Consider the following 27,235-nt stretch of genomic DNA (forward strand, 5'->3'; position numbering starts at 1 on the left):
TTTTATTTTTAATATTTTTCTTTTTAAAAGCTCTTTTAAGCAGCTCCCTGATTTGTCAAGGTATTTTTGAACTTGCATAACCTTTTAAGCAATTATTACAAGCCTGGCTGTAAAAATTGCTGAATTCAGAGATAATTCGTGAGCTGTATGAGTTTCCCTTAAAATAAATTCCAACTATACTGCAAATGTGCAAATCTAGCTGTAGATTCCAGCTTAACAAACAAAAAAATTGCATAAAATTCCCACGGCATTAAGGTTGTTGTCAGTTCTTACCTTTGCTTCATTGTTCATTTGAGGAAAGCATACATACACACAAAGGGGACACTGTGATGGACTGGAGTACGTGTCTTTGGTGGACTGCTGCACCCAAGAGGGCGCTGCTGTTGCGGCTGATGGTTCAAGCGGCCAATATGACACAGTTTTCTAGTGCGGGAAAGGAGCTGGGTGGGTTAAATGGATCTATTCCAACTCGAGATATCCTGCAACTGATTTTGTGACTGGTCACAGCTCAGGGATGCTGGTGTTACTGGTCTCAGTCTGTAAGAGGTGACCAGGTAAAAATTCCGTGGTGACCACTGCAGCTTCGGGCTATATTGGGCAGTGTTCTTGATGTTTTCTACTTGGCTTAAAGGAGGCATTGCACAAACATGTCATTCATTTTTTTTCTGCGTCTGGGAAAACTGTGTGTCTCAGTGATAAGTGCCTACCTGCATGGCAGGATGTGTACCAGGAGGAGGAGGGAGACTAGTCCCTGTTCTGAGCCTGGGTTTCTGGAGCAGGCCGGCTCTTTGGAGGATACTGCAGGTGGGTATTAAATGGTCCACCAGACTGTAAGATTAGTATCAGAACTGGGGGAGGAAATAACAAGAATAATATAAGAAACATGTTGAGTCTGACTAGCTCCTACTCATCTGCTGTGGACTGTTTAATATAGGGAGAAATGGTGGTGGTTTTTTTTCAGGACATAGATAATAGTTTGTTGTTTGTTTTTTTTTTAAATGGTACTTTGTATGTGGTGGGAGCTGTAACTGATGCCTACTTAGAGCTGAAGTCTTACTTGGTTATAGATTGCCATATACCCAGAGTTGCAGAGAACTCAGAGGGGCTAACTACCCAAGTAACGCCTTTGCTTCCTGCGGATCTTTTGCAGCTTCACTTGAACTGTTTATTACCACAGCCGTAAAAGTATTCACAACTGACTGCTGACAACCTAAGGCTAGACTAACTGTGCCATCTCAGCTGTGAGTGTCACTTAATTAGCAAGAGCAGATCTAACTTCAGTCTCAGTGATGCAGATGGCATGGCAGGATGGTGTGAAGGTCTCTATTCTGCAGAGGGGATAGCTACAGCCTTGGCTACCCTTGTTTTCACTGAACATTACTAGGCCCAGGCATTTGTCTAGTCTTATGTGCCTGATGTGAATTTCTCACAGCTATGCATTCTGGTATCAGTCAGTGCAGCCTTGGCGGTAAGGGCTGTATGACACAAGATTTGTGGTACCTGGGATTAACTAGAGCTAGCAGCAACCTGGCAGGCAACACAACACCTAAGTCTGCTCCCCAACGCATGTATCTTTCTGCTAGAGAATTTCCTGTGCCTCAGTACTACAAAATCTTTGCTGGAACAAGTTTCCATCAGTTGCACTCTTCTGTTGTGTTTCTATGGGTTATGATTTTGTTCCCTTTGTTTTTTGGCAGAGTGCTTCCACTCTCCTCTGGTTTGTTGGGATCTGATATAACTTGTCTTTTTTTTTTTTTTTAAATTTTGGCTGTAGGTGAAATATAAACAATGCAGAGAGAACTCTAAAATGATTTAATGTTATAGTGCCAAGAATTGCCATTTCTTGGATCTTGGACAACTTCTCTGTTAGCTTCACTGGCATGAGCAGTCACAGTTGTTGCTGCCAGAGAATTTCTCAGTCATTCAAAGTAAAACAGCATAGTACAACCCATTTCTAGTGAGTTACTGATGTTCAGATCTACCACCTGCTGTTTTCTCAGATTCAATGTAGTGTCTTCTCCTTAGAGCTGCCTCTTGATTTCTCTGGTGACTTCAAGGTTATAGCAGCTGAAATCCATCCTGACCATTGCCCTCTTCTCATCAGCTGCTTTGCTTGAGTCTGCATACTCTGAATCCCCATACCTGCTGATGGAACTGCACTCAGCATCCCTGCTTCTTGAAATAAGAAAAGATTACTCTAACTTTGGTCAGACTGTGTGGGCTCTAGTGGACAGAGCTCCCATTTCTCTTCCTTAGCATTCTCCTGATTTGGCCCTGAAGGCTGTTTAAACCAGATTGAACTGGTGCCTGTGTCACTAGGCACAACTGAATAGAATCCAGACTTGAATGTAATCCAGGAGATATTAGCAACCAACTGATTTTCGGCTTTTTCTGCATAGGCCCTTAACCATACATCCAAAGCTGCTTTCCCTGTCCAGTTTGGGTAAGGTTGGCTTATGTGGACAGCTGCTTCTCCCAGGGGGACAGTGGTGTCAGAAGATAACATTTTTCTCTGAGTTCTCATCCTCTAATGGCTCTTACATATGCCATTGCCTATTGCATTGATCTTGTTCTGCAGGAGTTAATATGTAAACTATGTTTTATACAAGGTTTGATTTTAATCAACATCTTACAATGCTATATAACCCAATGATGATAGGAAGCATCCCCTGATAGAGGCTTTGTCTTCACAGAAGTTTCTCTGCTGTATTGCAAGAAAAAGCACTTGAGTTACCAGTAAATCTGAATGTGTTTAGAATTAAGAGAAAATGTATTTGGATTTAGATTATTTTCTTAAAAAGCAGTTGGAAGTAAAAATATCTTTGAAGACATTCCAGCTCAGGCTGTTGCCTAGTTTATATTTTTCTTACATTATTATTTGGCTTTAACTCTTGGAGAGGTTCTATATCTCTGCTGTAATGCATGGAAAAGAGGCTGCGTGCCTTTATCTACTGAAAGGAAATAGTTGCACCATCTGAAGCTTTTGCAGCACTTCAAAAGAAAGAAAAATGTTCTAGAGGTTTACATTTTCAAGGGCTGGCAGTTGTCTGCTTTCAAAGTTCAGGACAGCACAGAGTAATTCTTCCCCTTTCCCTTGGAGGAATTGTAGTTCTTATTGCCTTCAAAGGCTGCAGGTAACTGCCTGCTCAGGCAGCCATAGGAAAACCTTTTGTTTTTTTCCAGACTGGACAGCAAAATAGCTGTTCAGAGTGAATGTGTCAGAACTGTTGCTTGTGAACAACAACGAAGGTTATGCTTTCTCATATCTAGAGATGTGCTTTGCTACTGTGCAAAGTAGTAGCTTTCAGAAAGCTTTCAGCTTTCTTTGGGAAGAATTATGGGTGGGGAGACAGCACATCTGCAGTGATTCCAAGATGATAGTCATGATGATAGAGAAGAATGCTCTGTAAAAGTATATTCTTTGAGTACACTGAACTGGTATGATTTGTATTAAAAAAAAAGTTGAACAATGCCATCAGATTACATTCTTCTTTTAATAGTTGGGTCAAAATTTGACTTTAAAATGTGTTTTCATAGAGGCATTAATTTGATAAAAGGCAAGGACTGCATGTTATTGAAGGTGTGCTTTATCTAAGAAGCTGACAAGGAAAAGCGGCGTTATCTGTGTAACTGGTACAGCAGCAGTACCTCCTACCCCAAGTACCAGCCTTTGCCTACTATCATATTATGCAAACGTAGTAGCTTGGGATATATCTTGTAGTCTGCCATCACTGCAAGGTTTAAATTTGTTCTTTGTTACGTAAGTTGAATGGACTTATTATTTTTTAATTAAGAACCTCTGAGCATGGTGAGCAGAGCTTTGGGAATACAAACCTGGACTTGAATGCTGCCTCTAGCCATGCTGCTTTGATTTCTGTGTCTTCAAAAGGGAGTACAGGACAAAGGATGGGGAAATTTAACATTTACCCTATCTGAGTATTTATGTTCTCTATACAGTTCAAATTCTCAGGGCATTTTAGAAGAAAAATTATTCCTCCAGTAATATTAGCCAAACGTTTTTAGAGCACAGAATACAGTAGTTTTTGAAAGCAATTTGTATAATTTGAATCTCATGCAGATGTTAATGCCAAAATTTTTGCATCTTGTGTCTTCTAAGGAAAAGTCTAATTTCACGTAGTTCAGTATTTGCACTTACTGAGAAGATAACACAATGCAAAAATCTTACTGATAAAATGATTTTGGATAAATTGTGAAGACATTCTGTTTAAAAGACTGCATTGTTTTGTGTCTGCATAAAGTGCTTCACATCTCTAAATAGAAGGCAGGTTCTATTCCTTTCTCTCCCAGTAAGATTTGAGGAGTATGAAAAAGAAATCACCTTCACTTTAATGTCGGACTGGTTATTAAATTGAGTGCAGTTAATGAAGGACGGAAATGTTAACATAGATAATAGCCTCATGGGAGTCTCCCTGGTTGTGTCTTACCTGCAAACTAAATTCTTCAAAGCCCTAGAAAAACTTCTCATGGAAAATTCTGTTCAGGTGATTGTAAGAATCTGTTTTGGTGTGGCTTCTATGTGAAAGCTAACATGGAAACTGTTAGGTTGACACCTCTGGAAAGTTACTGTGGTCCATGTCTGTCCAGACTGAATGCAAATATGGAAAGGATGAAGACATTAAAAAAGCTACAGTGCAGGTGGGATCAGTGTCTGGTTTGTAACAAATATATCCCTGGACACGCGTCACTGATAGATTCTTGCTAGCATGAGCCTCTTGTATGGGTAGCTTTCTTGAAACAATGCTGAAGTGATGCATAACTCTTGTGCTGGCTTTCTGCACAGGTGACAACATCACCATTGGAAATGAGAGATGAAATTCTGCCCCTGTGTATGCTCACTTTGAGTTCAGAGAAGTTGCACAGGCAGAAAGCAAAGTTTAGTGCATGCTTGCTCTCAATAACAGAGAAGACAAATGCTCTTTGTCCCTTTCATGCTGTTGTCATGATAGGTTTTATGATAAACATACATTTGTCGTACATTTGATAGCTGTAGATAATAATGCATTTTCAAATGCTTGTTAAAAGTAAGCTGCAGTCTGTTTTTTGTTCTGCTTTCTACTCCAACTGGTACTGGGTTAGCATGAAATTAAACTAGATATTTTAATCCTGTTTATTACTGGCCTGCTCCTTGATAGGTCACATCTATTCAAGACAAACGGTTTGGAAAGTACTACAACTGTAGGGAGCAGCACAGAGTAAGTAGTGCAGTACTCCCTTCAAATTTATCCCCATCTTTCAGATGTTTTTCTGCTGAGCTAGTATTTCCATCATACCCATGAATATATTATCCATGGTCTTTCTTTGGGATTGCTTAATTGGGCAGTTTAGTGACATTACAGCATTTTTGAGAAACCAATTGTGCAGTCACATCTTTCAGCTGGGGCTTGAAGTGAAACAGCAGAGGCAATGAGGCTCCAGCCCAAACTTTCCACCGTGGAGCTGTCACCCATAGATGTAGTAGCATAAATTACAGTTAGCTTACTGGCGCTTGACTTTGGGGTGAAAATTACTTGGAGTTGTGACTGTTCCACTTATGCTTCAAACAAAGCCACTTAACATTCCCTGGGGTTTTAAACATTGTACTCAGTAGTATTTGCTTTGATTGCTTGAATGAACTTTTTAGTAACGTGAGTGCAAATTAAATATTTATGTTTGTACCAACCAACCTACAGCTGGAAAGCCTCTAAGTTGCATTAGGTCCCCGTTGCCTTGTTTGCTTGGCTCTTAAACTGTATGCTTTCTTGGGCAAAACTTTTGTTTATTGAGCTTTATTTGTGGTGTACTGACTGCCACGCTGTAACTAAATACAGCCCCTCAGCGTTTTTCTGCCCGTCTCCTCCCATTATTCCTGTGAGTCAGGCATCCACTTCTTGCGCTGGGTTTCTCCCAGTTCTTAGGAGATGGGGAGGAGCTGGCTGCTCTCTGTTTTCCCCTTGGAAGCGTTAGTGAAAGCGAGGGACGCGAAGGGAGAGAAAACAAGTTATGCCTTGAGAGTTCCCTGCTTCAGCTTGTGCAGCAGAGCGCTGACTTCCAAGGCAGTGTCTTGCAGCAGTTCAGCCGCGGCATCCGCGCAGGGCTGGGTAAGGAAGGGCCAAAGACGTTCTGCTTCCAGGCCTCTGCCAGGAGCCGCGCGGGCAGCGCCGCAGCAGTGACGAGCCGCGTGCACGGCGAGCACCTGGCGCTGCGCACCGGGGCCGTTCGGCGCAGGGCGGTGCGGGAGGCTCCCGCCGCTTTTCCCTTCTCTGAGGTGCGCCAAGAAGGCGGCGGGAGTCGCGCCTCGGGCGCGGGGAGGGACGGGCGGACGGGCCTCGCGCCTCGAGGGCTTCCGCTGCGAGCATCAGAGCCGCCAGAAGCGCGCGGCCTCCCCCCGCGTCCTGCGGCAGCCGGGCTCCGGGGGCGGGCCTGCGGGCGAGCTGGCGGGGTCGATCCTCGCGCGCAGCTTTCTCCAGGCCGATTCCGAGCAGCCGCGGCCCGCGCCGCCTGGGCTCGGCCCCATGGCGCGTGGGAGCCGCTCGCTGCGCCTTTAACGGCGGGGGCTGCGCGGCGGGATGGGGCGGTGCGGAGCCTCCGCCGCGAGCAGATGGGGCGGCGGGGCGCGGGCTGCCGGCGCGCCGGGAGGACCCCGCGGGCGAGCAGCTGACGCGGCCGGCCGCGGCTCGGCCCGGAGCGGGTAGCCCCGAGATGGCGAAAGCTCTGCGCCTGGGTGAGTGAGCGTGTGCTGGATCGCGGGGATGGCGCGGCGGGGCTGGGCAGCCCTGAGGGGGAGCCGGAGGCGAGGCGCGCCCGCGGGATCCCTTGCGGGGTCGTGGTGCGTTCGTTCGAGCGGGGCCCGTGCTGCCTTCGCTGCCTGCGCCGGCGATCGCGGGGTGCCGTGTGGGGCTGCGGGGGCGTCGCGGGGTCCGCCCGGGAGCTCCTGGCGCTGGGAGGACGCCGTGGCCCGGCGGAGCCGATGCGCGCCGCTGCCAGACCTGGGAGAGACGGTGTGGGTCGCGGTAGCGCGGGCTCCTCTGCAAATGGTAAAGGCGTGCTTGTCGAATGGTACCTCAGAAGGAAGGCAGAAGCAGCCCGTCCTGCACCTTGTAGGTTTTTGTTTTTCCTTACCCAGAGCGCAATTTGGAGGAAATCGGCACTCTAGGGTTCAGGCCGGAAATCTTGGAGGCAGTGATGCCTCTGCACCAGGTGGCACATAGTTGGTATGCATGAACAGTGAGAAACCTCTCGCTTGTGGTAGATTTTTTTGAGGTTGCACACAGAGCCCATTGCTTTGGGAGGTGGTGGCCGAACTGTGCCGTGACTGAATGCCTGTTGGTCTGTGTGTGAGGCTTACCAGGTGTTCATTGCCAGCACTATTATCTGCTGGTGTATTTTACATCAGAATGGTAGTATTACAGCTAAAACTGAGTGTTTCCTTCCAAACAGGATTCCCCTCTGCCCCTGGGTAGACATGATTGGTAGCAACCTAAGAAATAGCACTCAGGAATATGAGAGCATCGGTGACTTCACAAAATGCAAAAAAATTGGATGTAGAACTAGATGGTTGGTTTTATTCTTTGATAAATTAAGGATTAATCACTCTACAACTTCCTGAAGGGAGCTTGTGCTGAGGAGGGGTTTGGCCTCTTCTCCCAGGCAGCAAACAGGACCTGAGGAAATGGCCACAAGTTGTACCAGAAGAGGTTTGGATTAGACATAAGGAAGAACTTTTTCCTTATGGTCAGGCACTGCAATGGTTGCACAGGGAGGTGGTGGTGTCACCATTCCTGGCAGCGTACAAGAGGTGTCTGGATGAGGAGCTACAAGATATTTAGTGCTTGTGGTAGCAGTGGTAATGGGAGGACAGTTGGACTGGATGGTCTTGTAGGTCCTTTCCAACCTTATGATTCTATGATTCTATAATCTTAATCAAAGTGGAAAAAGTCACGTTAGTTTTTGGTGCATTCATTTCCTGACATTTTAACTTTGATAGGAAGATAAGGAGATGGTGTTTTCGCATTCAGTGGTATTTTGGTATTCTATTCTGCAGACATAGCATGCTTGTTCACACACAACTTTGCATGCAAATTTTCAAGGATAGCTAGGTAGCTATTCTCTTGTGCATGATCAATTGATTCCACACACTTTGGTAGGTAAAATGTGGTTTTTGATGCCAGCTTTATATTGTCACTGATTTTCATCTTCAATAAATTAAATAAACGTATCTTGATTAGCAGCATGGCAAATCTACTGCTTTTATAAAATGAGTTTATATATGAGTTGGAATATGCACAAATACACAAATGTGTTTGTTGTGTTTGTGCTTTCTCTGCCTTTCTGCCACCATTATTTTGTCACAAATACAGAGAAAGACTGTTATTCTAGTGGCTGTTAAATGTGTTGCTTGATCACTTTCAAATGTCACGTGTTTATGAAGGGCTTTCAGAAGTGATCAGCTTGACGTATCCACCGGATCTTAAGCAACTGGAATAAAGTAAAGAAATGCTCAGGTGCATGCAGGATTGTAAGTTTCAGAGCATATAGTGGCAGCTGCAGATCTACCTGACATGTCCCTGTGGGTGGTGTGGTATCTGTTCTTCGTCTTCTATTTCATTTTTGTAACAGCAGTGACTCAAAAGTACCAGATCTTTCACAGAAAGCAAAAATGTCTGCTCTGTGAAAGTAGAGCCTTTCAGATGTGATGCAGGCAGTCCACCTACAGTTGTTGCAGGAAAAGGTTAGAGAATATTCATATGTTCCTTGTTTTGGAGAGCGAGTCTGGAGGAGGTGGTGAAGTTAATTTCTGCTGTGAAGCACTGGCATCCGAAGCATCAAGAAACAGTTCTGAAAGATGTACTGTATTTACAGGAAAGCTTAGTTTAGGATTTGGAGCCTGAACCACCATGTTCAACCACCTCTCACTCTTCCCCATTTCACTGGTAATTCCATAAGGTGCAAGACTGAAAATGTCACTGGTACCTTAAAATAGGGGCTCAAAGGCCTGCATAACTTAGTTTCTTACTTCATTTTCTGTTCTCAGTGAGCCAAACATATAAACCTATCCATGCCATCTGTTGCAGAACTGTCAGATGAAGGATGTACAGAGTAGGTAGCAAGGGACTTTTAGTTGCTGGAGTGCTGTTACTGGAAAGGCACAGAGTGAGGAGATGGTTGAGGGGAGCTGATAATATTGGGTATTTCTGCCCACAGAGTTGTCTGGATTGTTCTTCCAGTTAGCTTTTTTACTTCATAGCAACAGAACCTGCTTTTTTGTGTGAAACTTCTGTCTTTAACTCTGTCTGTAGCCGAGTCATCTGGGCTCTTTGTCTCATTTTTATTTTGGTACAGGTTCAACCACAGTGAGAATAAAGGGAGGTCCTTTTTCTTGTGTCCATCTGACTTACTGTCTTCATGATGCTTTTCTTCTCTACTTCTTGTTCCAAGCTGCGTCTGTTACAAAATCGATTACTTTATTCATCCCTTAATGGTTTTCTTCATCTCTCAGTTGTTCTTTTGCTGTACTTGCCAGCACCTTTCCTACCTGCTAGAAATTGAATCTCAGCACTGTGCTTCTGTCAGCCCAGGTCTACTCTGAGTTATTATGTTAACAGCTGTTCTCTGGGTTTCAGCTTCTCTGTTAAATATAAGGACATTGCTTACTGTAGGCCCCTGCTGGTTTGATTCTTCTTTCAAGATTACCTTTGTTTAATATCTTTTTCTCATGCAAACATGCTTCTGACTTTTTTGTCTTTTATCTCACCACCTATTAAACCAGAAGCTTTCTCCTAATTCTTGTAGTTAGAGCTCCTATTTCTGTCCACTGTTTAATTCTTCCTGACTAATCCCCCCATCTCTCCTTTTTCTGAAGTGCCAGCAGTACTTAGAAGTCTTCCATTCTCAAGACTAAGTGTATACAGATTTCAGAAGGGCAGTAATTGGAGTACTGCAAGGCCTTGAATGTAGAGTATGCTTTGATGATCTGGTGCCTTGCTGACAACAATAAGAGAAATTTGGTGCATTTCCTCTTTCCTTTGCCAGCTACCAAGCTTCCCCAGCTCTTCTGGAGCCTAGTTTTGGGAACCAAAGAAGTGGAAAACTCTTCGTTATTTTAAATTTTTGGAATATTTTTTCTGGCTTGACACGCTCAACTGCAGAGTTAAGTGAATGCTGTGCTTGGCTGGTGGAATGAAACAGGATCATATCCCTTGCAAGAAGCAATCAGCTAGACTGGTAGGAAGCCCCTGCCCCTTGCTGGTCTTCCTCTTCCCTTTGCTCCCCTCGCCCCGCTCTTAGTTCCCAGCTGTGGATTTCACATCTGGACTCACTGTGTTTCTTCCTCTGGCTCTGTGTGCACTCTTCTGAGGCCTCTTGCTCCTCTCAGTCTCCTGTACTGACCAGCCCCTGCTCCCCACCATGTGTGCTTCCTACATCACTTTTTGCTGTGGATTAATATGAGGGAGTGTCAGCATCTCCCCCTTTTTTGTTGGAATTTCAAGTCCAAGAAGTATGTCCACTAGTTAAAATTCGTGTATCTTCAGTTTTGTGTTTGCTATAGAAGAAATAAAACATAACTAGAAAATAGCAGTGGATAATTTTAGTCTCTGGTAAGATTCAGCTCTGTAGTTCCTAGGTAACATTGTGTGGGTAGCTCACTTAAATCACTTATAGGGTACATCTGAAACCAACAGAACAGGAAGAAGTATTATGCAACAACAAAGGTCTTTCTACCCATTATTTCTTTCCAAACGGATTATGACTTGTGCTTTTTAATTGTATTAGAAAAACTTTTCCTGAATGCTAAGAGAGCACAACTCTCAAATAAGTTTTGGAGAGCAGTAAGGTTTAATCTGTGCAACAAAGTGAATTTTTGATTAATTCTTTTTGAGATTAGTTCAGTCTTCAGAAATTTACTAATATACTGAGTTTTTAGTAGTTATGAGAATATAGCTCTATTGAATAGGTTGGTATGATAGTAATATCCAGGAATGCTACTTTAATGTTCACCTGTCTGTGGCTTTTGTTTGTGTCTACATTTGATCAGTAAATGTTTATTATCAAGCAAAAGATGTAGCAGACTGCTGGGCATGCTTCAAAGCTTGATGCAGTCTATGACCGTGACACTGATGTGAACTGCACTGAATGAGTTTTGCAGGAAAGCCCACTCACAAAGTGCTGACCCTGCTGGTGAAGTTCTGCTGTAATAAGCAGTGATGACGCAAGTCATGATTTTCATTTTCAGCTGCTGTTGGTTTGTAAAAGCTTATTCAAGCTGGGGAGAAGGAGAGCCAATGAGAAAAGGTGACATGGCTTTGGTTTGGCAGAGCTAGGATTACTTCCCAGTGCATTCATAAAATGATTTCTCAAGTCTATAGATCCAGGAGCCCTGCATTTTCATCAAGTGTGATGCTTACTACAGGACATTATTTCCGCAGGCAAATATTCTTCACTTTTTGCAGAAGATATTACTGTGCTCTCTATACAAATATTCAACTTCTAGATATATTGCATTAAAGACCTGAGGCCTACAGTGCACGATACTGGTTTATTCTAATTCAGAGCCAATGCCTGTCACTGGGCTGGAATAAGTTGGGTTTTTTTGTTTGTTTGTTTTTTTCCCCCCTCATTTGATACACATTTAATCTTTTATTTTTCCTTAACAAGTAATCTTGAAACAACACTTTTGGTACTGGTAGTAGAAGATGTGGAGTTATTGAATGATACTTAGGTCCTTGGAAATTAATGAGTTTTGAACATCAGGGTTTTTAAAATAATGTGGGGAAATAGTCAAACTTAAGTTAGAAAAGAAAATATTTCAATGAGTGGGGAGAATCAATGAGTGAAAATCTTCTAAAAAAATTTCAGAACTTCCTGCAGATTGGTTTCAATTATTTGATTTTTGATATCCAAGTGTTTATAATCTCACAGTCCTAATTCCAGCAATACGTTAACAGTTGCTTAGTTTCATACATACAAGTGTTTCTACTAATGTCAATGGGATGAAGTACGTGCATAAAATTAAGCATTCAGATCGGAGCTGAAAAAATTATGGTCAGCACTGGTACATACACCTGACCTAGGGTTGCAAGTCCATTGAAACTATAATTTAACCACCCGTTTTTATAAAGAGATAGTTGTAGCTGTGAGTGTAGCTGAAGATGAGAAGCTTTCTGTTTGTTTGTCCTGGCTCAATTTGTAGCTGGTTTGTAGTTGGCTCAGTGGAATACCAGAGCTCAGTTTAGAGTGTGCAGAGAGGACCTCAAGTTGTGCTATAAAAATCACAGAATCTTAACTCGTGAACTTACCATGAGTTAATAATAAATCCTAATTCCTGTTGAAACTAAGTTTATCTAAATTAATTTTACAACAGAGTTTTAGGCTATATGTATATATCAGGAAGAGTTTCTTAACAGAAAGGTTGGTTAGTCGTTGGAACGGACTACACAGAAAACTGTGGAGTTGCTATCTTTAAAGGTATTTAGGAGATGTGTGGATGTGGCACTAAGGGACATGGTTTAGTGGTGTAGTGTTAAATGGTGGTTAAACTTCTTTATTTTAAAAGGTCTTTGCCCTAAGTTGGAGTCATACAGGAGCATAAGTAGAGAATTGAGCATTTCTGCTCAGTGCTTAAGATGGCTCTGCTCAGTGCAAACACACTCAGCTGTCTACAAAACAGGTGAGTGTAGGAACCAGCAGTACTGTACAAAATAAAGCAGTCTAGATAGGAAACTTTGCTTCTGCTTTTCTTAGGAGGAAAGCCTCTGTGCATTTCTGTGGACTGTCTGTGTAGCGTGAAAGTATTCTGTTTGTGTCCTCATTGTCAGTCTGGTATGTTTCCTCTGGAAATTAATGCATGTGCTTCTAGCTCACTCGTGTGAGTGACCTGCAGGTTAGTGATGTGGGTTTCTATTATAGGGATTGCTTTTCTGAGTAGCTTTCCCTGCCACTCTCAGAAACAGCAATACTGATCAACTGAAATTAAATGTTAATTGCTGCCCTGCTTTCAAAAAAATGCTGAAATCTGTCTGCCGTGAACCAGTCAACAAGTCTAGTATTTGAAGAGAAATACTTAAAAGCATCAAATGTCATCACCAGGGGGGTAGCCTGTATTTTGAAGTAAATCTAATCTTTTCCATCTCTGAAATTAAATAATAAAATATGCAGCAGTTGATGCTGTAAATGAAATCAATGACCCCAGGCAATGGCAGTGTCTAATATAATCAAGGAATGATAATAGAGTCCTACAGAGGTGGCGAATGCTAAGTTGTTGGCACAGAATGAAGCAGACTTGACAAGACTATTGTACTAGGGCAGTGTGTTGCAGTCCAGCCAGCAAATCAATGTGAATATGAAGAACTGCTTGCAGCTAGCATATGCAGACTTGTGATGCCAGCTGTGGCTATGTTTAAGTTGCTTCTAAATCTAGAAGCATTCCTAGTGAGGTATAATAAAGCTGGTGCTGCCAAGGTCTTTTTTGGTAGCCAGAATTTTTGCAGTACATTTCATCCTCATCATAAAGCTGATACTAGTATACTAGTGGCCAACTGCAGAAACTGCAAAGCAGGTTTTAATCTGATTCTGATAGGTCTGGGCAACCACCAGACAGTATTGACTTTCTAGGGAAAGAGACCAGTAAAAGAAGGTGACAGAGTGGAGACACAGTCAAGTCTCCTTGTCTTGCTAAGTACTGCAGGGAGGGATGGCTACTCTTTGAAAGTGCTATGTTTGCTGTGCGCAATCACAGACATCCTGAATTTGTGTGCTCTTGACCCACAGTATAGAATCCTGCTGCAAGTACCTTGCCCTCTTGAATTTATAACAGAGCCCATGACTGCACGAGCTTTTTTTCCCCTTCATCTGTACTATTTGTAAATTGCTCTTTTTCTCTTATTTATCTTTCAAGTTTCTGGCTCTGCAGGGATCTGCAGTGGTTTGTTATGTAACAGGGTCACCTAAGTACTGTGTGCAGCCATTCCTTTCTTCTCATTTTCTTTCTCCTTGCTTGAGATATGCTGTGTGTTTATGCAAGGCTGTGGTCAGCCCAGTGGAAAAAGATATTTTGTTTGTAAGTTGGTCAGTAAGAAGAGTAGAAAAGTGACTCCACAGGTGTGATGGGATTTTTTTTTTTTATCTTGTGCTTAGAGATGGTAGAGTATCATCAGTGGAGGTGATGGCTAAGTTTCCCATGCAGTGGGCAGAATACATGACTCCAATCATTTTGAGCTGTGTTTAAACGTTTAATACAAAATATAGGAATACAGCATTGATCATAGTGCCTCTTTGTGCCTGTGACTTCCCAGACAGTACAGCTAGCTATGGGAACAGACCAGGTTGTTCATGACTTTATCCAACTGGGCCTTGAACACTCCAAAAAATGAAGATTGTGCAATTCTGAGGAGCTGCTTCAATGAATGTTCTTATGTGGAAAATGTTTTTCCTTAAAGCTGGTATGAAACTTTTACTTCTATTTATGCCCAGTGTCTCCTGGCCTTGCCTAGTGCTGCTGTGAGGAGTCTGGCTCTGCCTCTGTTATTACGGTGGATTTGATTCCTGTTTCACCAGTGTTTTGGGGTGCGTTTATTGTCAATGTAAGGCACTATATGTGTTGCTATAGATATAAGAAGGACTGATGTAATTGTGTAGGGCTGGTTTTCTAATAAAAAATTAGCCTGAGTTATGTGTAACCCCTGGGATCTACTGTCAATATATTTGCTACTGTACCTGTTCTGATGGGATTTTGCCCTCCTGTCTTGTATTGACAAGCTGTGAAAGTAAGTCCAGGTCTCTGGCAAAACAAAGCTCTCTGATGGAAAAAACTCTATGAATAAGTTTGAATGAATGAGTATTCATTAGTTTGTCTATAAACATGTGAGCCGAATAGCATGCCATTTCTCTCAGAAGTGAAGTATAATTTGAACAGGAACCACTGCCATGGTCCTGGGAAAATGTTGCTTGAGGTCTCAGAAATAAATATTGTATAGTCTGAGTGTTGGAATTGAGCAACCTGGTGAGTTGCATATGCTAGAATTTATCTTTTCAAGTCACTCCATTAACTGAAAGTGATGCACGCTCATCTTTAATCAAAACTTTGTTTTAATAATTTTTGCTAAGTGAAAGTGAGAAATCTATGCCATCTTGAGAATCCTTTTGAGATTAGGTGCCCTGACTAAAAGGATCCTCTTAAAACATCACCACCAATGCTTATTACTGTACTTTTCCTTTTAAGTCTGGTACAGTAGTGAGCATTCCCTTGGGTTAATGTCAGTCTCTCTGTATTTCCAGCTGGCCTACGCAGATTCATTGGTGATCAGTGGCACATGCAGAACATCCGCAAAGACTCTGTGGAAAGCTCTGATGATGAGTTTTTTGATGCTCGAGGTCAGTGCAAAGTTTTGTTGTACTATCCCTATTCTTTTGCCAGATTTGCCACAAGTGAGTAAGCTCATTTTGGAATGGACTAACAACATTGTTTTCGCCAGACTGAGCAATTACAAGTTGATAGTTTAGTGCTGTAAGTATTTTCAATTTTTAGAAACTGAGGAAGGAGAATCGTGAGTTGGGCAGGGCTGTAGGTTCTGTGAAATTTCTGTGAGCTGTTAAGAAAAAACAAAGATGTCAGTTTTAGGGTTGTTTTGATCTTCAGTGCTTTCCCGGAGTGGGGAGAGGGGAAGGAATTCTAACTAGTAAGCTGATAGTAAACACTTGAGTGATTTATTCCCAACTTTGTTTTTAAGTGACCTGCTTGAGGTAAGAGCAAATAGTCAAACAACCCTCTCCTCTCTGGTTTTCCTGCACAAAATTAATGTAGTGCATAGGTACACTTCAGGATATGTCAAGCTGGAAGCTTCTTTGGAGAGTCTTTGCCTATGCTAACTTAGGCTGCTTATTTCTCTCACAGTTACTAGTTTTAGTCCTTTGTGGTATTTTCGTGTTCATCACTGCCATATATTTTTTTTCCTTTTTCCTCATACAGAAGAGGTGGTGGAAGGAAAAAGTGCTATTCTCATCGGCATGAGCCAGTGGAACTCAAATGACCTTGTTGAGCAGATAGAAACAATTGGGAAGCTGGAAGAAAATCAAGGTACCATTCAGCTTGCCTTACATATCTATTTAAAGTGCTGGACACGTAAATACTCAACAGAAATAAAATTCATAATATCACATAGTTTAAAGATTTACATAAATGTGTAAGTAATGTTTTAGTGATGGGAAGTGAATTAGTGACCTATTCCAGGAAGAAACTTCTCTGATGGACCAAGTAGCATCATAAGTGTATTGACACAGTGGGACTGTTTTAGATTCAAAGCTCAACAACCACAAGATGGTTTACAAGACTGCAGCCTGTATTTTCTGTGTTTCCTGTGATCAATCTATATTAAAGACTTTTTGGTCATTATTATTAGTTTATTTTCTTCATAGAGTAAGTCTCTGTTACTTGAACACTCTGAAGCCTTCTTTCAACATCAGCAAATCATTATCTAAAAATTTCAAGGAGACACACTTTAAGAATATTTTCAGACAGCTTTAGCTTAACATTTAGGTAATAGTGCACCACTGATATGAGTGAGAAGTGAATGCTGATACACCAGTAGGAATCTAGAACCTAAGACAGAAGCCTAAGCAACTCCTTTTAATTGTTTCTTTGTCTCCTAAATTACCTTGTCATTTAAAAATGAAAATTACCTCACTGAATTTACAGAGAATCTAGAACCATAGAATGATTTGGGTTGGAGAATGGTGGACCTAACTTACTTGCCCATCTGTGATAATAGTGCTTGTTATTAATCTAACTTTTTTGAAGAATTTCAAGATCCTTTTTTGGAGGCTTTTCTATACTAATTTGTTACATATAATCAATCCTGAAAGTAACTATGAGCCAGTCTATTTCAGTATAAGGATTGATTAAAAGTAATATTTATCTGATTCAGAAACTTTCTGATTATCTACCATCGGAATTTTTATTTGCTAGCACTTAAATGACAAGTAGATGCCAATCCAGATATTATGTTTACAATTGTTAAATAGGTAATTTCAGGAAGATTTCTTTTTTACATTTATTCTTAACAATGATACCAAGTTTTCTCTTATGTTACTTGGTAACTTACTTCATTGTGTCTCTGACTCCAAATGGCAGTTTGGAAGAGTTGCTAGATGTGGTGTAGTATACCATTTTCTCTGCAAGACAAAAAAGAGTAGTAAGAAAAATTAATATGGTACTGCATCAACTATGACTTAGTTTTCTAAATGGCTCACCATGAACCATATTGCATGCCTGCTAAATATGTGAGATTTTGTAGCAGATGAAGCACTTACGTGTATTTCCTGCTTTTCCTTGCCATGTTATGCTTTCAAATTCAGCCCCACCGATTTGTTATTTACTGATTTCCCTTACATCTACTTATCTGTGTCTGTCCTCATGGAATTATCTGCCAAATACTTATTGCAGTGTTTTTAGTACAAATAATTAGACAGTGCTTTTGTTATAGCTTAATAAGACTGAGTAGAATTACTGATTCAGCAGTTTCAGAGATATCTATGATCAGTAATCTTTGGATAGAGTAGGAAGTATTTCAGCCTTAGCTCAAGTATTTATAGTAAAAAATTATGTGCCCAGCTAAAGCTGAGTTTTCTCAGTGACCCTCCACTGGATTCTCTCCAGTTCCCTGTCTGCCTTCAGCTGCGAGCACAGCACTCCAAATGTGGCCTTCACAGGACAGAGGGGAGGAGAAACCAGCCTTAGCCTGCTGGCCATGCTCTGTGCAATGCATCTGAGGGTGCCATTGGCCTTCTTGGCCACAAGGGCACACTGCTGGCTCATGGTCAGCCTGTTGGCCACCAGGACACCTTAGTCCTTCTCTACAGAGCTCCTTTCGAGCAGCTCAGCCCCTAACCTGTACTGATGCATATGGTTATTCCTCCCCAGCTGTAGGGGGAGGACATTTGCCCTTGTTGAATTCTGTGCAACTCTCAACTTGTCCAGGTCTCACTGAATGGCAGCACAGCCTTGTACTGTTGACACGGTACAGTTAAGATGAGGTGAATTCTCAGCAAATACAGCAGACTTTTTGTATACTTTGAATTCAGTGTGTATTATGTTTCATTACTGGAGTTACGTCATAGTCAGAAATGAGACCATGAAACATCTTAACTAGCAAACCAGGCAAGTATTTGTTACAAAAAAGATGTGTCATTCAATCCAAGCTAGTAGTTCATATGTCAATTTAAGTTTGTATTGGCATTTCAGCAGGTGAAATTGTAGGGGCAAATTCCATTGATGTGGTAGGTATTAACTATGAGGTCAAAGCTTATGCATTTGAGATAAACCTGAGCATGATTTAAATTACCAAAAAAAAAAAAAAAAAAGTCATATGAATCATGAATAGTGAGGTTGCTCTCTCTTCCCTGGTTGCCCATCTGTTGATCTACTTGGCCTTTCTAGACTGCAAACTCTTTGACGGGGAGACTGCGTTTGTGAAACACTTTACACAAGTTCACACCAGCAAGAACTTTGTAAGAAATCTTATGAAGGCTATTTTTGTTGCTGTGAGCATAGGTGTTGCTCTCCCCAGTCACAAAAATCTTACTGACAAGTCTGTTACCTGCTTTGAGGCAGATGAAAGCTAATTCTCACTAAACGGAAGCTTACTTTTTGCTCTCGGTTTTTCTCACAAGCAGTGTTTGTAAAAATTGCCAGCTCACAGGAGAAGTGTGAGTTGACAGGGATGTGGTAAGCTACTTGTTAAGAAAGAGAGGACCAAGCACTGAATTTGCTGCAAGAATGGAAGAACTGCTAGCGACGGAGGTCTTCTGCTGTTATTTCTTTTACATTGTTTTCCTTTCTGATTGCCAGGTCTAGTTATTGGCAGGTATTTTCTAATACTCTGTGCTTCCTTTCTTGTTAGTTTAATCTCATTAATTGTAATTATGCCTCTGTGCATCATACTAGGTAATGTGACTCTGTCCTTGCTGCCAGCATTTTAAATCTTAGCTTTCCTATCGTTACTTTTGCAATTGTGACAGAGGGCCATGACAAAAGAGTATGCAACCAGTTGTGCTTTATGTTTGTTTTAATGACAACCTTTTGCTTTCCTTCAGAAATGATCTGTCTGCTTCTCCTCTTGCTTTATCTGATCCTGCTTTGTGGACAGAAGTAGTCATATTCCTCTTAGATTTGCGAGCACTGTTCTTACTAAATTGTGGTAAACCCTTATATACCACTTTTTTAATTTACTAGGCTGCTTCTTCTCTTAGGAAAAGAGAATGTAGTGATGCTGTATCTGCAATTAATCATTAATTTTATTTTCTAATGTTTTATTATTTATTTTCTAATTCATTGGGTTTTTTTACTTTTATATGATAGTTGTTATTTTAATTTTTTATTTATATTAATACTCAGCAGTCTGACTAATGAAAACTAAAACTTGTTGGACTAGTGTTTTCTGAGAGACAGAATTATGCTTAGGCCAGAATAAGCAAGAGCTACGTTAATTGTTTAGCTTTTCAACTTTTAAATGTCAGCTCTACCAAATTTCTAGCAAGGACTTGAGCATACAGCCTTTCTTCTTCTTTTTCTTTTTTTTTTTTCTCTCTCTTTTTTTTTTTTCCCCACAGTATGGAAATTTTACGTAGGGGCAGGTGTGGAAGGGAGAGGGAAAGAGGGGAAAAAGTTGGCATTAGTGATAGTTTTTGTAAAATATAACATAAGCAAGCAAGCAAAGGAATTATTTCTGTAATACAGCTTTGACGGGGTGACTGTTGATTTAATAAGTCCTACTTACATTTTAAGAACCTTTAGTCAGTTCTATCATATATGCTACTGTTATACGGTGTAAATCCAGATAATTCAATTAAAATGTCATAGATTATGATGAATTCTCAGGTAGGCAACTTAGGAAATAAATTTTTCAGTTGATTAAAACATAATTTTAGTTGATTAAAACATAATTAGCCATTAAATGGCTGTGAAATCCTGTATTCTCATGCTTCATGTGTTGCATATACAGACTGATGGGATTGTCTTACTCATAACCAGCAAAATAGATGGACACAGTCAGCTTACACAGCTGGGAATTTTCATACCTGGTATCACTGTCCAAGACCAGATTAGTGAGATCTTTCCATCTTTAAATGCACTGATTGTCTGGAAAAAAAATGCTGATAGTAATAGTGCTCTCTTTTTGGGACTTATTTGAATTGTTGACTTAGACTAAACATTAATTCTCCCACCCAGTGTATCTGTGAGGTAGTGCTTTGGAGCTGGGAGGTGCTACTGTTGGATAAGTTATGTTACATCTGTACTCCTGCCCTTTCTGTACCATCTAGAATTGAGCCATGCAATTCCTACTGATTTATTTTTTTTTAATAACAAATTATGTACTTCTCTCCTTAAAACTCACTATAAATTGTTCTCCAAAGACTGTAGTGTGCACTGTGGCTTCCTACCACTACAATTGTTCTGTGTAACTCTGTGTCATGGTTTTACGATTTTTGTTATCAGTATTCCACATCGTAACATCACGTAGTGCACTGGGAGTTAATGTTAAGAGCTAATGTTCCAGTTCTGTGGACTGTTGATATTTCCGGGTACCTGGTTCTCAGAGGAGGAGAATAAGTCCATCTCCCAGAAGTCTTTCACTGTTCTGTTTCTGTTTTCTGTTTAGAGGGAAAGATAAAACTGTTCCCAAGTCACGAGGCTGTCCCTTTCTTTTTGCTGCTCGTCTCTGTGCCGTGTTCTCCCCAGCCATCTGCCTTCGGCATTAGAGTAAGGCCTTCAGTTTTGGACACTCACTCTCTCATTTATTTTGTTTATTAGTGTCAATTAACTTGTATTTTTGCTATTATAATTAGTAAATTAACTTCCCTCCTTAGATCGTTGCCACTGTTGTTTGTTTTTTTTTTTTAATTCCTTTCTCTCTTTGTTCCCTTACCCTCCCCTTTTTCCCTTTTTGGGCCTGTGGGCCTGCTGTCCTCCTGTCGTAGAGGCAGATAGATCTAGAGATAACTCCATGACACTCTGCATTTAAAAACAAGCCTTGCAGAGTGATTTTTTGGCCTCTCATATATCTTTTGGATCTTACCTTTTTCCATCTAATGTAAGACAAAAAACAGCCATAATTTGTGTGTGAAACAGCACATTTCTGACTGATGAGGGAGACAGTTGCCAGTCTGTGCCAGTTGCCACAGTTTCCACAAGACACTGAACAAAACTGTAGTAGTCTAATAATACTATTGTGTTATCTTGGCTGTGAATTAACATTTTCCACTTAGTTAAGGTGGAAAGGTTTGTTTATTTGTTAGTTTGTTTTCCTTAAATGGTCTAGACTTAAAAAGATGCTTGTAAATTGTGGGATGAATACTAAATCTTATCTGAAATTATGAACTATGTTGATATGGACCCATTAAATTAGTACAGGAGACTAATGATTCTGTGCAAGACAAGGTGCACACTAATATGTCTTTATCAAGCTATGCATCTGGTCTCATCTTTCATTGACTCACTGATTCAGTCTCCTTTGCTACATCTGCCATGCATCATCAGGGCTGAAACAATGCAGTGGTTGAAATGCATACTACAATGGAAAAAATCATATATCTTCATGTGCTTTCAGTATTGTGATTTTCACCTTTTAGTGGTGTTCTCAGCCTCCGTCCCTGAAGGTTGCCTTGCCTAAGTTTGTCCACAGTCGATGTTCTCTGTAAACAAATGGATATCCTCCTTGCCAGTAGCATGTGATCTCTCTCTCGAGGCTTCCTGAGGTCATATAATTAAAATGTGTTTGTACATAGCTGAATGTAATGTTTATGCCGCTATTAAATTTATTGCAGTCGCATCTGTCACTGCCTAATAATGTGAAGAATGGCAAGTAGAATTTAGTTTGGTGAACTGAGCAGTGGAAAGGAAAGATGGAAATTACAGTAGTCAGTAGCAATCCAAAACATATCAGATGGCTCATATAAAAACAGATTTACTTCTACAACAATTCTAGCAGATGCAAATAATCTATGGTAGCAGTTTAGACTAGAACAAGGTTGCCAGAGTTTTATAACATTTTATTTTTGTTATACTGCATGTTGTAAAATACAGCTGAGCAAATGTATGCAAAATGGGGGAAACTTAAACTAGCCTCTAAGGTGTTTTTTTTTTTTACCTGAGAGTCCTGCTACATAGAATATTCGTGTTCTTGCAGTCCCTCCGCAGATTCCCTTTTAATTTTTGGATTTCTGTTAAGATCTCATCCACATGCTGAAATCAGCAGGTGATTTTTCATCAGTTTCTTTGGGCCTACAGGTTCCCTGGCTGCCAGTCCCATTCAGATCACGCTATCTGTAGGTGCATTACTTCCTTTCCTTTCCTTCTGTCTTTCTAGATTTTGCCTAACTGAACTGCCATCAGTGTTATATTTGCCATAGTTTAAAAAAAAATAGAAAATCAGACTGTTCTATTCAGAGTTAAATTTCACTGTGTTCTTGCTGAAGAAAGCCTGGATGTATGGGGAAGAAGATGAACAAAGATCACAATTGTAGTATCTTACTGGTACTGAGGCACACAACTGTGTTCTGCTGTGCTCTCCTTTGGTGCTGATCACATTAGAGATGTAATCACAGGGGACAGCAAAACAAGGCATACAAATACCCTATGAGGTTGCAAAGAAGACATAGTTGCGCTCTTTTCAGTGGTGCCCAGTGCCAGGAGGAGAGGCAGTGGGCACAAATTGGAACACAAGATTCCATCTAAATATCAGAAAGTGCTTCTTTATTGTGTGGATGATGGAGTACTGGAACAGATACCCAGAGAGATTGTAGAGTTTCTGTCTTTGGAGATGTTCAGAAACCATCTGGACATGGTCCTGGGCAGCTTGCCCTAGGTGTCCCTGCTTGAGCTAGGAGGGTTGGATCTGATGGACCTAGAGGTCCCATCCCACCTCAGCCATTCTGCAGTTCTCTGGCATCTTGGGAGCACTGATCTGTGAAGATAGGCATATGTGTATTGACCGTGTAGCGCCAGGTAACACACAAGTATTTAACACTGAGGCGAACTTTGTAAAACTTTAATTGTAGCAAATTTCTGTGGTGAATAGTTAAGTTTATTTCTGCTGCTGTTACCAGTTATCAATCTTTTGTGGAAGAAGTAAGATGGATTCTATTCTGGTTTCAGCACTGTTCAAAAAAACCGCTTGCTTTTGTTTGTTTGTAGCATCTCAGTAGCTGGTAATGTGCAACCAGAGGAAATGCAGATCATGTTCTAATTCTAGGCTAGAGAAGTTGCTTTTTTTTTCTTTTTTCCAGATTCTGAGAAAATGAATGTATGATGAAAGTATCTGTACACTTGTGAAGAGCATAGCTCACAGTCTGCTAGAGCATAGAGTTCCTGCTGCCTTAATTTCACTAGCATATTTTCTTTTGACAAAGTCAATAGTTCTTTGAATTTGGTGAGTCTCCCCATAAATTAAACTCTTCCTGAAAAGTTAGAACTAATTTCAAAGCCATTTAGTAGTGTAGATGTCATGGTTTTAGAAACTAGATTGCAAGGACTGTTTAAACAAATGAAGTTGAATACCTACAAGTGGTTAATTAGGCTTGGCATTAAAGTCTTTCCTTTCATATCACAGTAAGATGTTTTCAGTGTCATCAGAAGGATAGTTTAAAATGTAGCAGGTCTGCCTTCAGTCTAGGTTTGTGCTCCTTGGACCTCATGAGGGATGACTGTGAAGAGACGCATCATGTGATTTAGGGGACTTCTGGACCTGCATTGTGATTTTCAGTGTCACATAGCCTGAAGCTGGAGAAAGTTTTACTTGTGAGGAGGAGGAGGAAATGAGACCAAAACCTAACTCTAGGAACCGCTAGCTGAAAGCTAAAGAACATACTTCTCTGGATCTATCTTCTTACAAACAACATTTTGTGAATGTTTGTGAAAATAGGTAACATCGAATTTTAGTTATGTACTTGAAAGAACTTTGTGTCAAGCATTTGGGGGACAGACTTAATGAGGTGTTTAACTGTGGCATCTGAAAATTTAAAACTGTCACAGCTCAGAATTTAAATATACTATCAGATGGTTTTGAGATCTGTTAATTTCTTTGGAAATCTAGAATTTCATAGCTGTCTTTGCTTACATTATTTTGCCTATGAATTGTACATGTGTACTTGCTGTGTGAAATAACAGGCTGTGAGGAATTGGCTGTATTTTGCATCTCATTGTTTAAAATGTTTTTGAAATGGTGTATTTGCTTAACATGTTACACAGCCAAGACTCTTATTCACTAGGCAGTAATTCTCCAGTGTATCTTTTGCTAAGCTCTTTCCAAAGAAGCCACTGGATGTTTTAAAAATCAGCATAGTGGTCAGTTGCAAACTATTTACTGTAATATATTAGAAAAAGGAAGGAACTTGTTGTTCATGTAAAGCAATCCTGTTTCATTCCCTTCTTTTTTCCCTTTGCAGGTGAAGAATCTGTATTTTGCTCATCTGGCTTTCTACAGGAAAAGCAACGTGAGTCTAAAGTTATTTTCAGTTTTCTTTGTATTCAATTCTGCTTAACAGCTAGAGATAATAATAAAGTGTTGATCAGCAAAAGCGTGTTACTGTGCTTTCTTCAAATGTTATTTTTTGGAGTATGAAACGGCAAAGGCTGTGTTTGCGTAATTTATTTATTGTTATTGAGGTTTATGAAAATGTACCCCAAAAGTGCCTGTAAGACTTAGTACATTAAATAGTGCATTATGCTTTACAGACTGTATGCTCTATATAACCTGGTTTATTCCTTTTTTTTTATTTATTTTTAATTTTTTTTAACAAGAAGTGCAGAACAGCCTGTAATGTAGTATGTTGCTAGATGAAGCAGGAAGTGTTCTCTAGGAGGGCGTTTTGAGCAGCATGAAGCATTACTGTAAAATACTAAATGGAGTTCCCAAAGGGAAAGCACATGACCGGGTTTTTTGTTCTTGTTTTTTCTCTTCTGCATTAAGCTTGTTCTTATGCTAATCCTGCAAATCCAGAAATTCACTTTACCTGCATAACCTTGTAATACAGCTGTTCTCTAGAATCCACCTGCATAGCTAAAGAAAGGGCATAGAGAAATGTGATAATATATGATATAGAAGAAGCACACACTAAGGCACAAAATTTAACTGAGCTTTATATCCTAGCTGACAGATCGTTATTTAATTGTTTCATTAGTTTGTCCTAAACTGGGTTACCTTTAGGAGTATAGCAATATGCTCTAGCTTAAATTTGTCATATGCAGTGCATTCATTTTTCTTTTTGTTCCCTGTGGAGATCTATATGCAAGGTAGTTTTGTGATTCAGCAGTTTTATTTCTCAAACTTTGTTGTTTTTGTTTTGTTCTGTTTTGTTTAAATTGCTGCTGCTGTACCTTCAAGTTTGTTCCCTCACAGGCAGAGTGTTCTGCAGTGGGAGTGGAAGGTGTTAAGTTTTGTGCAAGTGAGTTAATTTCACAGCCTCAGACTACCTCCCAAAAAGATACTCATGTCTGTAGAGGCAAGATTATTTGAACTTCTAGAGGAAGGTCTTTGTATACTAGCAGGATAATTGATTATGACCTTACAACCTGGCATGCTGGCTGGGTCAAGAAAGTGTTTAGAAGAAGATGACTTTTCATTCCTACTTGTGGCCTGCAGGAAACCAGTGCAGTGCTATTAGGACACATTTCACTCAGTAGCATGAAGAAGTCCTCAGTATTCTTCAGAAGAATCTCCTCAGTAATATGAGCCAGAGCTGTGTAGGATGGCTCAGCAGCTATAACTAGATCGAGGTTTTCAAGAGTTTTGTTCCCAGAAAGACACAATAGAAAGGCTGGGTTTTTCCAAGTTCTCAGTATGTTTGGGGACTTGGTTAGTTTTGAAAACTTGAACGTAAGGATGGCAGTGCGAACTAGCCACTACTACTGCCTGCCCACTGTTGATTAGTTTATTTGGATACCTGTATGAGAGCTGACTGTCCTGAGGAATCAGGTTTCAGATTGTTCTCCTGTTCCTGTATCTTCTTGTGCCAGATTTTGAGAAGCCATAGTGTCTTTCTAGCTGGTGAGATTAAAGTGCAGAGACTTCCATAGTGTAATTGCATTTGGTTGGAAGTTAAGGCTTTGTGGGTTTGTGTTTTTGCTGTTTGGTGAGGGTGTTTTTTGTGTGGGTGTTATTTAGTGATGGACTTATGTTTTGTTTTACACAAATATTAAATGACTAATCCTTTAAATCTTTGCCTGCCAGAAAGGCAAGAATAATCAATTTGTTTTTAAATATGGAGAAACGTAGCCATATTGTTTGATGGATGTAAGGAATGATATTGGTAAGACTGGCTATGGAATTAGCTCTCAATTCTTATGCAGAAGTTAAGAGTATTTGAAGTTTGTTTTGGACTAAGTTCAGTGCTTTTAGGATAGCCTTACCAGACCCTGCATAACTAATCTATTCTTTTAGAATCTGGCAGACTGTCTATAAATGTGTCTCAAGTGGAATGGTAACAAACATGGTGTGAGTTCAGTACTCTAAAAGAAAAAGTAAGCCAAGTTATCTGTAGCATTATATGATGCATTTTATTTTCTTCAGACATGCTGGAGGAAATAGAGAAAAAAGTCTATTTAAATTCAGGAAGCTGTCAGCATGCACTCGCAGCCTCCTTTCCACTTGTAAGGGAGAAGGTGTTAACAGAGGTGGGAGGATTTTCATTTCATTTGGGATTTCATCGCTGTCTGTAGAAGGGTTAACCTCTCAAAGAACTAATCTTCCAGACTTCAGTTGAAGTAATTGCCCCTTAGTGAAATATTGCAATATTTAATTACTGTGTAAATTCCACTGACATACAGGAACAACAGGTATAGTCTTAAGACAACTTAGCACTTCTAGTTTGTAATTGTTTACTTTTAAACAAACAAACAAAAAAAATAGTGTAGTTTTACCATGCCATAGTTCTTATAATGAACTTATTCTAGTTTCTGTTCCTTCTCATTACCTGACAGTATTTGTGTTTAGACAAAGTAACACTGCAGAGTCCATTATTTCAGCCTGTTCCAGAGAGGCACAGATGACAAACAGTATCTGTGCTGATACAGTATACCTTTGCATAAGGACTTGAATCTTGTTACAGATGTTGCTTGTTATATGTTGCAAAGAACTTTGTCCGTTGTTCTGTTTGTCCACAGAATCTTTATGTCTTGAAACTATAACTGTATCTTAACTACAGAGATGTCTGTGAAAGATGAGGCACCCAAGTATTTATACAGTCAGTT

The 27,235-nt window shown here is 40.4% G+C and overlaps 1 protein-coding gene across 6 annotated transcripts in view; it reads left to right on the forward strand.

Moving 5' to 3' along the window:
- PITPNM3 (PITPNM family member 3) overlaps nucleotides 1-27,235 on the forward strand; it is a 58,514-nt gene that overhangs the window by 262 nt on the left and 31,017 nt on the right. Inside the window, exons 2-5 of one of the 6 annotated variants that reach the window (XM_090122439.1) lie at nucleotides 694-804; nucleotides 15,271-15,366; nucleotides 15,962-16,069; nucleotides 24,433-24,480. In XM_090122439.1, coding sequence (XP_089978565.1) covers nucleotides 720-804; nucleotides 15,271-15,366; nucleotides 15,962-16,069; nucleotides 24,433-24,480 — 337 coding nt within the window. In that variant the 5' untranslated portion in view covers nucleotides 694-719. Of the gene's footprint in view, nucleotides 1-693; nucleotides 805-6,129; nucleotides 6,266-6,340; nucleotides 6,722-15,270; nucleotides 15,367-15,961; nucleotides 16,070-23,527; nucleotides 23,910-24,432; nucleotides 24,481-27,235 lie in introns of those variants that run through there. The other 5 variants (XM_090122442.1, XM_090122440.1, XM_090122441.1 and 2 more) reach the window with 5 other exon arrangements.

The sequence above is a fragment of the Phasianus colchicus genome, chromosome 21 (genome assembly GCF_987193195.1).
Source record: "Phasianus colchicus chromosome 21, bPhaCol1.hap1.1, whole genome shotgun sequence".
Lineage (NCBI taxonomy): Eukaryota > Metazoa > Chordata > Aves > Galliformes > Phasianidae > Phasianus > Phasianus colchicus.